This window comes from Podarcis cretensis (genome assembly GCF_951804945.1).
Source record: "Podarcis cretensis genome assembly, chromosome: 2".
Classification (NCBI taxonomy): Eukaryota; Metazoa; Chordata; class Lepidosauria; order Squamata; family Lacertidae; genus Podarcis; species Podarcis cretensis.
The window spans coordinates 127,053,706-127,066,909 of record NC_137171.1 but is presented as its reverse complement, the minus strand read 5'-3'; the positions used below and the strand labels follow the sequence as shown (position 1 = coordinate 127,066,909).

Below are 13,204 nucleotides of genomic sequence, written 5' to 3'. Positions count from 1 at the left end.
CAAAGTCCAACACCTGAGGCGGAGGAGCCTCTTCATTTCTCCTCAGTGGCAGCGAAGGAGGAGAGAGAGAAGGAAGAGGGTGGCAGTATAAAGGACTATTTTGTAATCCATTTGAATAAATGAATTTAAATACTGGATGGAATGCAGGCAAAGCGGTGGTGAAAGGGTCTTTTTTAATAAAGCAAAATCCCTTTCTAAAGACCCCTAATAGAGGCCCAAGAAAGGATTCATGCACCCCGCCTAGCACTTTATCCCTGCCCTTTGTTACTATATGCGGATGACGCAGTCATTCTTTCTTTTTCTAGAGTAGGTCTCAGGAGGGCCTTAAAAATTTTTGGATCATATTGTAACGCAAATTCCCTTACAATTAACTATGGAAAATCTAAGATCCTGATTTTCTCAAAGAGCCGGAAACTCCATAATTGGAGAATTGATGGGAGAGTCATCGAACAAGTCTATAGATTCCAATATTTGGGAGTTTGGTTTCAACATAACCTTAGATGGAAGGCCCATGTAGCCTATGTTACAAATAGAGCCAAAGCTATCTCCTTGGCGATCTTGCGATTCTTCTTCACCGATGGGGCCCTACATATCCCATCGGCGTTGAAAGTCTTCAAGGCCAAGGTGATCCCGACAATTGCTTATGCCATCTCAATTTGGGGGACTCTTGTCAACCTATCTCACCTGGAGGTCATTCAAAATCAGTTTTTAAGAGGGATATTGAAACTGCCAAACTGTGTAAGTAATACAGCGTTACGTATGGAACTTAATACTGTATCCCTGGAAAATGCTCTGCGGAAGCACATACTTTGTCATTGGTTATCTCTATGGCACAATCTCCCAAACTTGTACTTGATACAATGTATGTGGAGAGATGATTTCCAGAGCCCATGGGTAAAAAATTTACAGCTGAAAATAACGGCAATGGGAATCTCCCCATCCAAATTACTAGAGCAGGACATAAGGTAAAGGTAAAGGTAAAGGTACCCCTGCCCGTACGGGCCAGTCTTGACAGACTCTGGGGTTGTGCGCCCATCTCACTTAAGAGGCCAGGGGCCAGCGCTGTCCGGAGACACTTCCGGGTCACGTGGCCAGCGTGACATCGCTGCTCTGGCGAGCCAGAGCCGCACACGGAAACGCCGTTTACCTTCCCGCTGGTAAGCGGTCCCTATTTATCTACTTGCACCCGGAGGTGCTTTCGAACTGCTAGGTTGGCAGGCGCTGGGACCGAGCAGCGGGAGCGCACCCCGCCGCAGGGATTCGAACCGCCGACCTTTCGATCGGCAAGCCCTAGGCGCTGAGGCTTTAACCCACAGCGCCACCAGCAGGACATAGTCCCAGCTAAAAGATGTAACCTGTAAGCTAGAGGAGATGGACTTGCAGCAGAAAATGGTCTTGGGCAATGGTACCTGCTCACCTCTAAATCTTGGTTTATTACCCCTCTTAAGGCTCCCAAACTATTTGAATTCTTTAACTTCCTCAGCTCATAGATATGCCTTTGTAAAGGCAAGATTCAACACCTTCCCATTGAACGTGCTGAGAAATAGATTCTCCAATGGACAGATATCGCTCTTATGTGATTGTAATTGTGGGGCACCGGAATCGTTACATCACATAATTTTTGACTGTCCTTTTCACTTACCGGCCAGGAGCAAGTTTCTTGCTCAATATCTTAAGGGAATTACCGATGATACGATTGAAGCCAAACTGAGAGATATACTAATTGATGATGACCCCCAAAGATCACTCATGGTTGCCAGATTCTTGATCAGCGTCCTATCCCTAAAGAAGAGAAACGGACTCCTGTGTGGCTCCGATAATCCCTTTAAACCACGATCTATGTTTTAAGTGATATCACCATTGATATCCCTGATTAATTTATGAGCAGAGGGCGATGTATAGGTTACAAATTTATTGTAATGTATGATGGTGGTCTTTGTTTTTATTTTGCTTTGGTTCCTGTTTGTTTTTTGTAAGTTTTGGCGATTTAAATTTGGAGATTTAAGTATATTATGCTGGTATGGGAAACTGTCGTGTAACGGGCCAATGGCCGTAATAAAGATCAATCCAATCCAATCCTTTCTAAAGAAGCAGAAGCTCCAAAAGCAAGAGATATGAACAGAAATTACGCAGAATGAAAATAAATCCCCCGATAAAGGAGGGAGCCCAGGGAAACTGCCGCCTGGTCTGCCAGGAATCGGCCTCCTTGGCGCCTAAAACTGAGGGGAAGGTCAGGTTTCGAAAGGCGGGAAGGTGGGAAAAGGCGGGAAAAGCCGTTTCCCTCAGAGCAGCCACGGCCGCCTTCCCGGCGGAGGGGCGGGGCCAGGGCTGTTTCGTCACGGGTCCTTGCCCCGCCCTCCCTCCGCCTCCCCCTTTCCTCGCTTCTCGCTCTGAGGCGTCCGCGAGAGAAGGCCCTGAGTCGCCCGCAGGGGGCATGCGCTGCTCCTCTGTGCCCTCTGTGTGCTCGGCTCGCCAAGGGTTAACAGGAGCCGAGCTGGAATCCTAGAGAGGCCAGAAAGTGGGGGCGGGGGTCCCAGGTCCTCCAGAGCGGAAGCCCCTCCTCCTTCGTCCTCTGCCAATGCTGCCTCGGTGGCCCCTCCTGGGATCCAGTGAGTCTCCTCTCTCTTCCCCCTTGGGGCGCCTGGGGGCGAAGGGGGAGGGCCCTGGGCTGCAGGGGGAGGATGCCCAAGGGAGGGGGAAGACCCCCAAGGCAGGGAGCATCCTCCCCCCTTCCTCTCTGTTCAAGCTGCTGCTCCTCTCTGCCTGCCAAGGGGGTCCCACCCTCCCCAGAAGAAAGCCTCTCTCTGTGGGCTCTCTCTGGGGTTGTGCATGCTGCGGGGCATGTGCGTCTGACATCAGCGGACAGTGACATCGGGCACTCATGCCCCCACTGGGCCATGCATGGCCCTGGTGCAAAAGTTTTGGGTGCCCAGCCCCTCCATTGGGGGGATGTGGGGGCTGCCAGGGCCCTGGAGAGCCAGTGCCTATGGTCTGTCTTCAGCGTAATGGTTACAAATCATACATAAATTAAGCATCGGAGCCGTGATAGAGATTCAGCTTAATAACTTAACAGTTTGAGAGTAGAGTTCTGACTTGGCTACAATATCATCAGCTATATGAAATGTTTAAAACAGACAGGAAAACATTTTTTGGACCAAAGCTCACCATTTGAAAAAGACCTTTTACAAAACAAAGAAAAATATTATCTATAATGTACAAACTGTTGTTAGATTGGGAAACAAAAGATGAGCTTGTTAAAGCTTCTATGACACACTGGCAATAGAGAAAGGATATAAATAATAATAATAATAATAATAATAATAATAATTGTGGCGTTTGCCTCCTAGGTGGGTCATAAGGAAAGGGTTAAATGAGTGTGATGTGATTGGCCAGAGAGAGGAGTGAGAGTGGAGTTGTGTGGAAGTCAGTTGAGAGTTGGGAGTTGAAGAGGGAGGTTAAGTCTGTGGGTTAGTCGAGTTATGTTGTGAGTAAGAGGAATTGTTAGGTGGAGTCTGATAGATAGTTGGACTAATCAGTTTTGAATATTTATTAGCATTTTCAGAAAAAAACACACACAAAAACAACAATTAAACAAAAAACAAACAAACAAAAATACAAAAATCCAAATTTTAAAAGAAAAAAAAAATTAAAAAGACATATAATTCCAATTACTTATTTTCATATAACTTATTTCTCAGACCTCCTCACACCTCCCCTTCTTGTATTCCCATTTAAATTATTAATTCAGCAAATCCTTATTATTATCCAAATTTAAACATCAATACTTAAGCATCGTTGCTCATTCTTAAACATTTTTCCTAAAGTCGACCAAAATTTCCCTTCCACGGCTTTCCCCAGTTCCAAACAAATAGCAAAGCAAAATAAAAACAAAGCAAGTTATAGCTATATACCCTTTGGATTCCCAGACTCCACCCACCCCTTTCCCGGTTTCAGTCCCCAACAAGTGTTCATCAATTCAATATCTTGTCTAGCCTGGAGATCTCACGTCCGAGGCTTTTAAATCTCTTTCAGTTCCTCTTTGCCGGCCTTTTTGATAGTCCTTAATGTTGAACCCCAGATTTCGAAGAGACTTCGGCCCAACAGGATCCATATTTTTTCCAGCCAGCCCTCCATGCTTGAAAAAAAAGCCTATGGGGTACTCCGACATACTCCTTTCAAGTCCAAATGTCTCCAAAGCTCCAACAGCCACCTTAATCAAATTTGTAATCCTTCGGTCTTCAGATCTCCACATAGGGGGATCTCTCAGTTTTAGGCTCACCAATTCAGGCCAGGCTTTCCACATCAGATTGTTATCCTCCTTTATTACCTTCATGTCAGGCCACAAATTGCAACCCTCATTTAGCATCTGGGAAGTTACAACTCCTCCTTCCTTCTCTTCAGGAACAGCACATATCTCCTTTTCTATATTCTCATAACACTCAAGTTTCCCTAATTGCTCAGTTGTATGAGCTTCCTGCTTCGAGTCCTTATCAACTTCAACAAAATTGTTTACTGCTGAGACCAGAGTTGTGACACTTGTAGCCAAAACATCGATTTCACCTTGTAACTTTCCCAAGAGAACAAATGTTCTATCCAATTCAGTCTGAATTTTCCCTCCTCCAGCCATTCTTGTAATGTCTTAAACCCCCTCTAGGGGGATTTTAGTTTCTTAATGTTTTTCAGCTCAAGTCAATTTATTGTATCAGTCCTTCCTTATTCTCCACAAATTGTAAGAAATATAACCAGCAGAAGCAACAGAAACAAAGTTCTTTTTTTCCCTCTGACAGCCAATTTGACAGCTGTCAAACTCCTCAGTACTTCATCAGCAGGCTCTCTCGCGGGACACTCCCGGGTCCGCGGGGGTGAAACTTCAGCTCCCTCAGTTAATTTTTTATCCTCCGGTAAGATTTCTTATAGTGTCAAACCATGAAGGTTAAAGTCTTTTAGAGTAGGAAAGAAAGGTCCTCTTGACCTTAGATGGCAGGTTCTTTGCTTTAATTTATCTACAAAGGGGGGGCGGACTTCCTTTTTAACCCTTCCCCGCTCGTTCCTAATTCAGCAAGGATTTTTCTTTAAATTCCGAATTCCATATTACTCACGGGTTTTTACTTTAAAGTCCAATTGTTCCAAGGAAAAAGTCAGCGCTCTCCGTCAATGCCTTGCGGCTTCACTGCGCAGAAGGAGCAATGTACTCTCAGCACCCCGTCCCTGTTCTGAAGCCTTTAAAAAGGCTCCTTCGCGGTTTGGGGGGGTGCAAATGGTGCCCGCCGAGTCACCAGGTTCACAGGCATCCGCACCTGTGATTTTTAAGGGTCCCTGCGTCGCCGCCGCAGACAAGACCCGATCCTGCGGAGCCGATTCCCTCCGGAGCTTGGAGGGAATCTGCCATTAAACGATGGCGCTAACCCGGAAGTCCTGGAATAATCAGTTTGAAGTTGTTAGGAACGCATAGGACAGTTAAGGAACAAAGATTAAGAAACTGCCAAGAAAAATTAACTGTAACCTTAAGTTTGTTCATGCCTATAAATAAACTTGATCATTTGTTAATGTTGACAACTGTCTGGACTCGTGTGTGTACCTGTGAGAAACGGGTTGGTGGTAGTGAAGAAAGCAATCACAGTGGTGGCACAGGGTCAATAGACCATCAAACGTCCGGGGACCCTGTGTGATCGCCACAATTAATCTGAGCCTCTGGGAAAATCTGTGGAAGAGCGATTTGAAGTACACAGCATGTAATTCTTTGAAGGAGAACGACCTGAAAATGATTTCCCGATGGTGTTTAACACTGAGCAGACTTGCTAAAATAAGTGCTGGAGATGTAATGAAGTTGAGGGTACATTTTATCATATGTGATGGATTTGTAAAAGGGTAAGAGTATTGGGAAATGATATACAGCGGTGTCTTGGTTGTTGAACATTTCGGTTTTTGAATGCCAAAACCCCGGAAGTAAATGCTTCCATTTGCAAACACACCTTAGAAATCAAACAACTTCTGAGGCATTTTTCAATTTTCTCAATAGAATTTGCCAACTGCCGATTGCGCCCTGGTTGTCGAACGTTTCAGAACTGCCAGAACGGATAACATCTGACAGCCAATGTACCACTGTATCAAGAATTGGGGGGGGGGGGGGGGTTGTGCCTAAAAGTACATTTCCAAAAAAAACCACCCCAGTGTTATTTTTGTTGGAGATGATTCAGAGGGAAATTTCCAGGTGTCAAAAAAGGCTATTCATGTACGCCACTACTGGGGCCTGTGTCTTGTGAGCCCAAAGAAGTAAAATGAGGTCCCAACCAAAGAAGAATGGAAACTTAAACTGATGAAATATGTGCAGCTTGCAGACTTAATTTATAGAATGAGAGAAAGGATGCACGTTTAAAGAAGCCTGGAAAACGTTTACTGAATATATGGGTGTCAGGGGAGTGTCATCGGAACAGGGAAGGGAGGCAGAGAGGCGGTTGGGATACAGGGAGCCTCCAAAGATCTTGCGAAGCAGTTCCTCTTCCTGTGGTGGGGAAAGCCAAGCCTCCAGTGGGGAAGAGGGATCAGGGGACGCCCCAGCACTACACCTTGCCAGGAGGGAAACACACATCTTCAGACACTCATCTTGCACAGAGGGGTAAAATGCAAGGAAGAAAACGGCTGGGGGTGACGAAGTTCTTATAAAAGAAAAGAAAAAAAATTCCTTCCAGTAGCACCTTAAAGACCAACTAAGTTAGTTCTAGGTATGAGCTTTCGTGTGCATGCACACTTCTTCAGATACCAAGTTCTTATGTCGGGGTAAAAACCGGAGAGAGCCACTTCTGGATTGAGGCAGGCACGAACTTTGGGGTTCTGCACTGTAAATAGTTTTGCACCAAAATAAAACCTGTAAAAGACAGGTCAAGAGTTCTGCCTGCTAACTCACAAGCAGCCACCACCGCCACCACCTGACAATGGGTAAAAAATTGTGTTCATTTAAAAACGCTGGTAAAAGGTAAAGGTACCCCTGCCCGTACGGGCCAGTCTTGACAGACTCTGGGGTTGTGCGCCCATCTCACTTAAGAGGCCAGGGGCCAGCGCTGTCCGGAGACACTTCCGGGTCACGTGGCCAGCGTGACATCGCTGCTCTGGCGAGCCAGAGCCGCACACGGAAACGCCGTTTACCTTCCCGCTGGTAAGCGGTCCCTATTTATCTACTTGCACCCGGAGGTGCTTTCGAACTGCTAGGTTGGCAGGCGCTGGGACCGAGCAGCGGGAGCGCACCCCGCCGCAGGGATTCGAACCGCCGACCTTCCGATCGGCAAGTCCTAGGCGCTGAGGCTTTAACCCACAGCGCCACCTGCGTCCCTAAAAAAAAAAAAAAAACGCTGGTAGCATTAAGATAAATTCAACAGTGTAAATAAGTTTTGATGGATGCAATAATGGAATACTGAATGGTTTAGTTCATGTAAAATATGCAAGGATATATGGTATGTAAAATAAACCACCGAAAGAGAAGGGAGGACATTGATTTAAGGTTGTTTAAATGTCGTTTAGAAAATTTAACAAAAGTTATATATACTGGTGTAAAAGGTAAAGGGACCCCTGACCATTAGGTCCAGTTGTGGCCGACTCTGGGGTTGTGGCACTCATCTCGCTTTATTGGCCGAGGGAGCCGGCATACAGCTTCCGGGTCATGTGGCCAGCAGGACTAAGCCGCTTCTGGCGAACCAGAGCAGCGCACGGAAACGCCATTTACCTTCCCTCCGGAGCGGTACCTATCTTATCTACTTGCACTTTGACGTGCTTTCGAACTGCCAGGTCAGCGGGAGCAGGGACCGAGTAACAGGCGCTCACCCCGTCGTGGGGATATGAACCGCCGACCTTCTGATCGGCAAATCCTAGGCTCTGTGGTTTAACCCACAGCGCCAGCGAAAGGGCAAACCATTTTAGTTTCTATTCTTGACCCTGTTTTCCTAGAGGGGGGAAAGAAGCAAGCGCCAAGCTTACCTTCAGCTGGGAGTCAGACCCACCCCATGCATTTTGGAGCACACAGCCTCTCTCCAAAGAACCTTGGGAACTATCGTTTGTTGAGGTGCTGGGAACTGCAACACTGGGAAGGGGTAAACCAGTTCCCAGGATTCCTTGGGCACAGACAAGTGATTTAAATGGGGTGCACATGACCTTATAAACCTTTATCCTTCCGTCTCCTGGCTAAAAATTCCCCAAGCTATTTAGACTTTCCTTGTAAGGGATTCTCACAGTCCCTGGCAGTGCTGCTTTTAATCAGGTGTTTTTTAATTATTTTATTTACTGGAACATTTCCCCCCCCCAAAAGAGGGATCCCTCCCAACGTACATTCTGCCGTTGTCCCTGAGCATTGATGCTGTGGGCCTCTGAGCCCCCTGGGCTGGCCAAGACCCCCCTCCCTCCTTTGCCAGGAAATGTGCAGAGATGGGAAACCCACTGTCCAAGCCCCCCACCCACCAGAGACAAAGGAGGAGACAAGAGCATTGAGAAAACCCTTTTTTTTATTATTATCTGCACGGGGAAAGATTTACTTCTTCTTTGAGACGCCCACGGTTCTGCCACGACGGCCGGTGGTCTTGGTGTGCTGGCCACGGACACGTAGGCTGGGGTGGGGAGAGAACAAAAGTGTGGCGTATCAGCAAGGTGGGGGGAGGAGAGAGATGACAGGCATGCCCCACTCCCGACCCCCCCCCCAGGCTCAGCCCTCATGACCCAATTTCTCAACCCAGTAATGAGTACAGTGAGGGGCCTGCCAGATATCAACTGCCAGGGATTTACCACCCAGCAAGATTTCTTATCCTCTCAGTGTCGCCCCGCTGCCCCCCAACACCTGCTTGCTGCTGTTTGAACCCGCATGGACACCCTTTTCTTAGCCCCCTCCCTCTCGGCTACTCACCCCCAGAAGTGGCGCAGGCCCCGATGCGCCCGGATCTTCTTCAGCCGCTCCAGGTCCTCGCGGAGCTTGTTGTCCAGCCCGTTGGCCAAGACCTGTTGGGGCAGAAGAAAGGGGTTGGCCATGGGGCAGTTCCTTTCCCAGAAAAGAGGCCCTGCATCCATGGGGCAGAGGATACACAGCCACCAGCCCTGGAGGCAGGTGTCCACCTAGCATGGCCTTTGGGGCTCGCATGGAAGAGGTCTGGGCAACCGCGCCAGGTCCTAGCCCCCCACTGAACTCAAGTGAGACAATTTCACACCTGCTTCTTGAGTCCCTTTTGCAGATTTTACAAACCATAAGGACCTAGGAAGAGCCCTGAGGTTGAACCAGGCCAGAAGGGACCTTTCTGGACTCTCAGCAACTAACCAGATCCCTGTTAAGGGGAATCTCGCAAGCAGGATCCAAGCTGAAGGGTAGCTCCTGAGATTCCTAGCAGATAGTATGCAGTATCATTGCCTCTGAGCAGGGAGGAAGTGTGGAAACGGCCTTCACTACAAATCTGTCCAGTCTTCTGGTAGCCAAAGCTATCAACGTTTGTGGGTCAAACTCTTTGTCTGATCAGGCTCTCCTCCCCTCTCAGCTTTTCAAGTCCAACCGTCACCACCATCCTGGGAATTCTCTTTGGCAAGGTTTCAAATTGACGGCCCACCAGCTGCTCCTCAGAGGAGGCAGGCGTTTCGCTTCCTGCCGTCCTCCTGGCTCTCACCTGGCTGTACTTCCCGTCCTTGACGTCCTTCTGCCTGTTCAGGAACCAGTCAGGGATCTTGTACTGGCGAGGGTTCTGCATTATGGTGATGACACGCTCCACCTGCGAGGGAGAGCGCAAAGAGCGTCACAGATACGTTCTGTGTTGCGTCTGAATCAATCCTAAACATCAGATCGATTGTATAATAACTACAACAGACAAAAACCCAAGTAAACAATAATAATCATATTGTGTTAAGTAAAACAAAGATCAAGGTACATATATATTTAAAATCCTGTTTTCTATTTCAGGTTCGGGAAACAGGAGTACCAAAAAGAGAGAGAAGACACCAAGAGCTATCCCAACAACAATGAAAAGTTTAATAACAATAATAATAATAATTCATTTATACTCCGCCCATCTAGCTGGGTTTCCCCAGATGGAGTCATTCAGGAAAGCAGGGGAGCATTAGAGGAGGCTGTTGGATTTAGCCCAGCATCCCCTTCAGTGGCCACGTGCCCCCACCCACATGCACAGCTCACCCTCTAGGCTTTCTGCAAGGACACCCAAGACCCACTGAAGATAGGACACACACACACACACTCACCTCATCTTCTGTGAGCTCTCCAGCCCTCTTGGTCAGGTCGATGTCCGCCTTCCTCAGCACCACGTGGGCGTAACGCCTGCCCACCCCCTGAAAGGAAGGAGAGGGGAGGATCAGGACCAAAGAGACACCCAGAGAAAAGGCCACACGAAGGGATGTGACAAAGAGCACGGAAGTAGTAATCCGAATCTGCTTACTCAAGACCGTGCTAGGGAACGACTGTGCAAATATTATTTTTTTTGCAGACGCAAAGAGTACATTTGTGCAGGAACAACTCGGCCTTGAACTAGTTTGATAGAGGGAGAAAGGAGGCCCGCTGCTTTCGCCGAACCCCAAACCCAGCTCCTGCTTTCCCCCCAAGAATGTGACTTGGTTCCTACACAGGGGTTACGTAAAGGCGAAGGAACGCCATGCCATTTACTGACCGTTGCAGGTCCCCCAACGGCCGCCGCTGCCTCAAATGTCACAACTGCTGTGAGAGCGGCATTCCAGGGGGTGGGCTGGACTAGATGACCCATGGGGTCCCTTCCCACTCTATAATTCTAGTTAGCTGAAGGAAACGCGCAACAACCGCCCCATTACGGACCTTGATGGCGGTGATGGCAAAGGCGATCTTCCGCCGCCCGTCGATGTTGGTGTTGAGAACTCGTAGGATGTGCTGGAACTTCTCGGGGATGACGAGCGACTTGGGGAGGAGGAGAGAAGCAAAGATTTATTGAGACTCTGGAAAGGGCAACAAATCCTGGCAGCTCTGCAAAGGAAACAAAGTCTCCCCATTGCCACTGACACTGGAAGCTTGGAGGGCTCAGAGATGGGGGCCCAGACTTGAATGACTTGAAACCAGGCTTCCCACGCCCTGAGTGTGTGTCGAAAGTAAATCGAGGAAATACATGTTTGCGATTTCAGGCCTCCATTTCACAGATGGAGAAACTGAGGCTGAGATGGGCCACAAGCTGCCCATTTCCAGCCTCAGAATCCAGAATCCCACTTCTCCCAGCGGCCCGAAAGGGAAACCTAGAAGTAATAGTAATGATAATGAATTATTCTGCAGTTCCAAGAAACAACATCGCTGCCTCTGACCGCAGAGACAGAACATACTACTCTGAACCGCCCTGAGCCCTGTGGGTCTAGGGCGATATATAAATTTACTATAACGATAATAATAGCAGCTGCCACAGGGATTTCCACCGTTTCAGCCTCACCACCACCTGTGAGGAAGGCTAGCCTGACAGTTGCTGGAGCCACCCAACCAGACGGGCAGGGTATAAACAATAAAATTATTGTTGTTGTTATACAGTGGTGCCCCGCAAGACGAACGCCTCGCAAGATGGAAAACCCGCTAGACGAAAGGGTTTTCCGTTTTGGAGGCACTTCGCAAAACGAATTTCCCCATGGGCTTGCTTCGCAAGACGAAAATGTCTTGCGAGTTCCCGCGGTTTCCCCCCCCTTTTCCCTAAGCCGCTTATCAGCTGATCCGCTAAAAGCCGCTAAACCGCTAAGCTGTCGCAAGACGAAAAAACCGCTATACGAAGAGCCTCACAGAACGGATTAATTTCGTCTTGCGAGGCACCACTGTAACTAGACTATGAGCTTGCAACTAGTAAGCTCCAGAGCCCCACGAGGGCTTGACCCCAGATGAAGCCCCTGCCCACAAATGTCCCCCATCTCCCTCTCTGCAAAGTCAAGACTCAGCACAGCGATTCCCGCCTCCCTTGTAGGCTGTCGCCAGAAGCATCTGGAGCGACTTGAGGACTAGGAACCTGTCAAGCCCGTTTGCCCTCAGCAAACCCTCAGATTCAGCCTGACCCTTATGTTTCCCTCCCCTCACGGTCTCGATTTATTGGCTACTTTAAAATGAGGCTGCATTTTAACCTGTATCTTAAATTGGTTTTCCCCCCTTCTCTTTTCCCCCTAATATGTTTTTGCTGTGATCTTATTGGTGTTAGTCACCCCTGAGCCTGGCTCTGGCTGGGGTATAAATAAAGATTATTATTATTATTATTATTATTAGTGAAGGAAGCTGAAGTGGACTGTGCGGTTGAGGCTCCTCGAGGGGGCACTGCCTGCCAGGATCAAGGAGGCTGCCCCCCATGGAACTCGGCCAGGCCCACTCTCGGGCTCAGCGGCCCATTCGCCCCCATTTCCCAATTGGAGGGGGCCCTGGTCATCACACGACTGGCCTGCCTAGCAGACTCGGTGTGAGGCTCGCAGCTTCACCGGAGCTCCCAGCTGCGGCCACGCAGGCAGGCGTTCACCAGGTGCAGCGCTTCGCCCGTCTCCATGCTTGGGAGAGAATCTGGGGAACTCCCTCCTTCGCCCACTGGGAAGACCCCCCCCCGCGCCCTTAATAGCTCCCTGAAACCGGAGCCCATGCGGCACCCTCCCCGCGGAACCCCCCAGTCCCGCTCCCGGCGCTCCCCCCGCGGCGGATGGCGGCGGATTCCCGGTCCCCCCCCCCCAGGACCCACCATGGCTGCGGCGCCTGTTTCTCTCTCCTGCTGTGGCCGGAAAAGGAAGTAGAGCCGGCGCGACGGCCTGCATATAAGACCCGCCCACCGAAGAAAAAGCGACTTCCGGCGGCGGTGGGCCGTTCTCTAGAGTCTAGAGAGAAGACTTTCTAACGGGTTGAAGTCATAGCCGAGTAAGGGCAGGCCCACTTCCGGAACCATAGAGATAGAAAAGTAGAGCCGTCCCATATCTGCTGGGAAATGCAATTACGTGCCAAGCCGTTTTCTATATCTACGGTCCAGGGAGTTCCTTCAGTGTTGTGCTCCGCCCTACAATGCCCGAGTAGGAAACAAGGAGGTGGAGCGGAAGGTTCCGTGAGAGCATATCTCCCCGCCAGAGGAAACAAGGCGTCCTTTTGGGGCGTCATGGGGGGGAGGAGGAGGAAGAGGGGTGCTCCACCCCCCAACCCCTTCGAAGCTTCCGCCGCCTCAGCAGCCGACGAAGGGGTCTCCTATCGGGCCACTTCCGCAAAGCGGCCGCTGGG

The 13,204-nt window shown here is 49.2% G+C and overlaps 1 protein-coding gene across 1 annotated transcript; it reads right to left on the bottom strand.

The window, feature by feature from the left end:
* Nucleotides 1-8,469: 8,469 nt before the first annotated feature.
* Nucleotides 8,470-12,826, bottom strand: RPS18 (ribosomal protein S18). Its single transcript, XM_079964171.1, has 6 exons — nt 12,681-12,826; nt 10,799-10,897; nt 10,216-10,302; nt 9,630-9,731; nt 8,885-8,976; nt 8,470-8,591 (listed from the first exon to the last, which is right to left on the bottom strand). The coding sequence occupies exons 1-6, from the start codon at nt 12,681-12,683 to the stop codon at nt 8,516-8,518; spliced, it is 459 nt and encodes a 152-aa protein (XP_079820297.1). The 5' UTR covers nt 12,684-12,826; the 3' UTR covers nt 8,470-8,515.
* Between the last annotated feature and the right edge of the window lie 378 nt (nt 12,827-13,204).

What these genes read in the sequence shown, in the direction of transcription:
- RPS18 (XM_079964171.1), bottom strand. An exon ending in TTGCCATCACCGCCATCAAG is followed by an intron (nt 10,303 to 10,798) that starts GTCCGTAATGGG and finishes CCTTCCTTTCAG; the next exon opens with GGGGTGGGCAGGCGTTACGC. An exon ending in GAGAGCTCACAGAAGATGAG is followed by an intron (nt 9,732 to 10,215) that starts GTGAGTGTGTGT and finishes TCTCCCTCGCAG; the next exon opens with GTGGAGCGTGTCATCACCAT.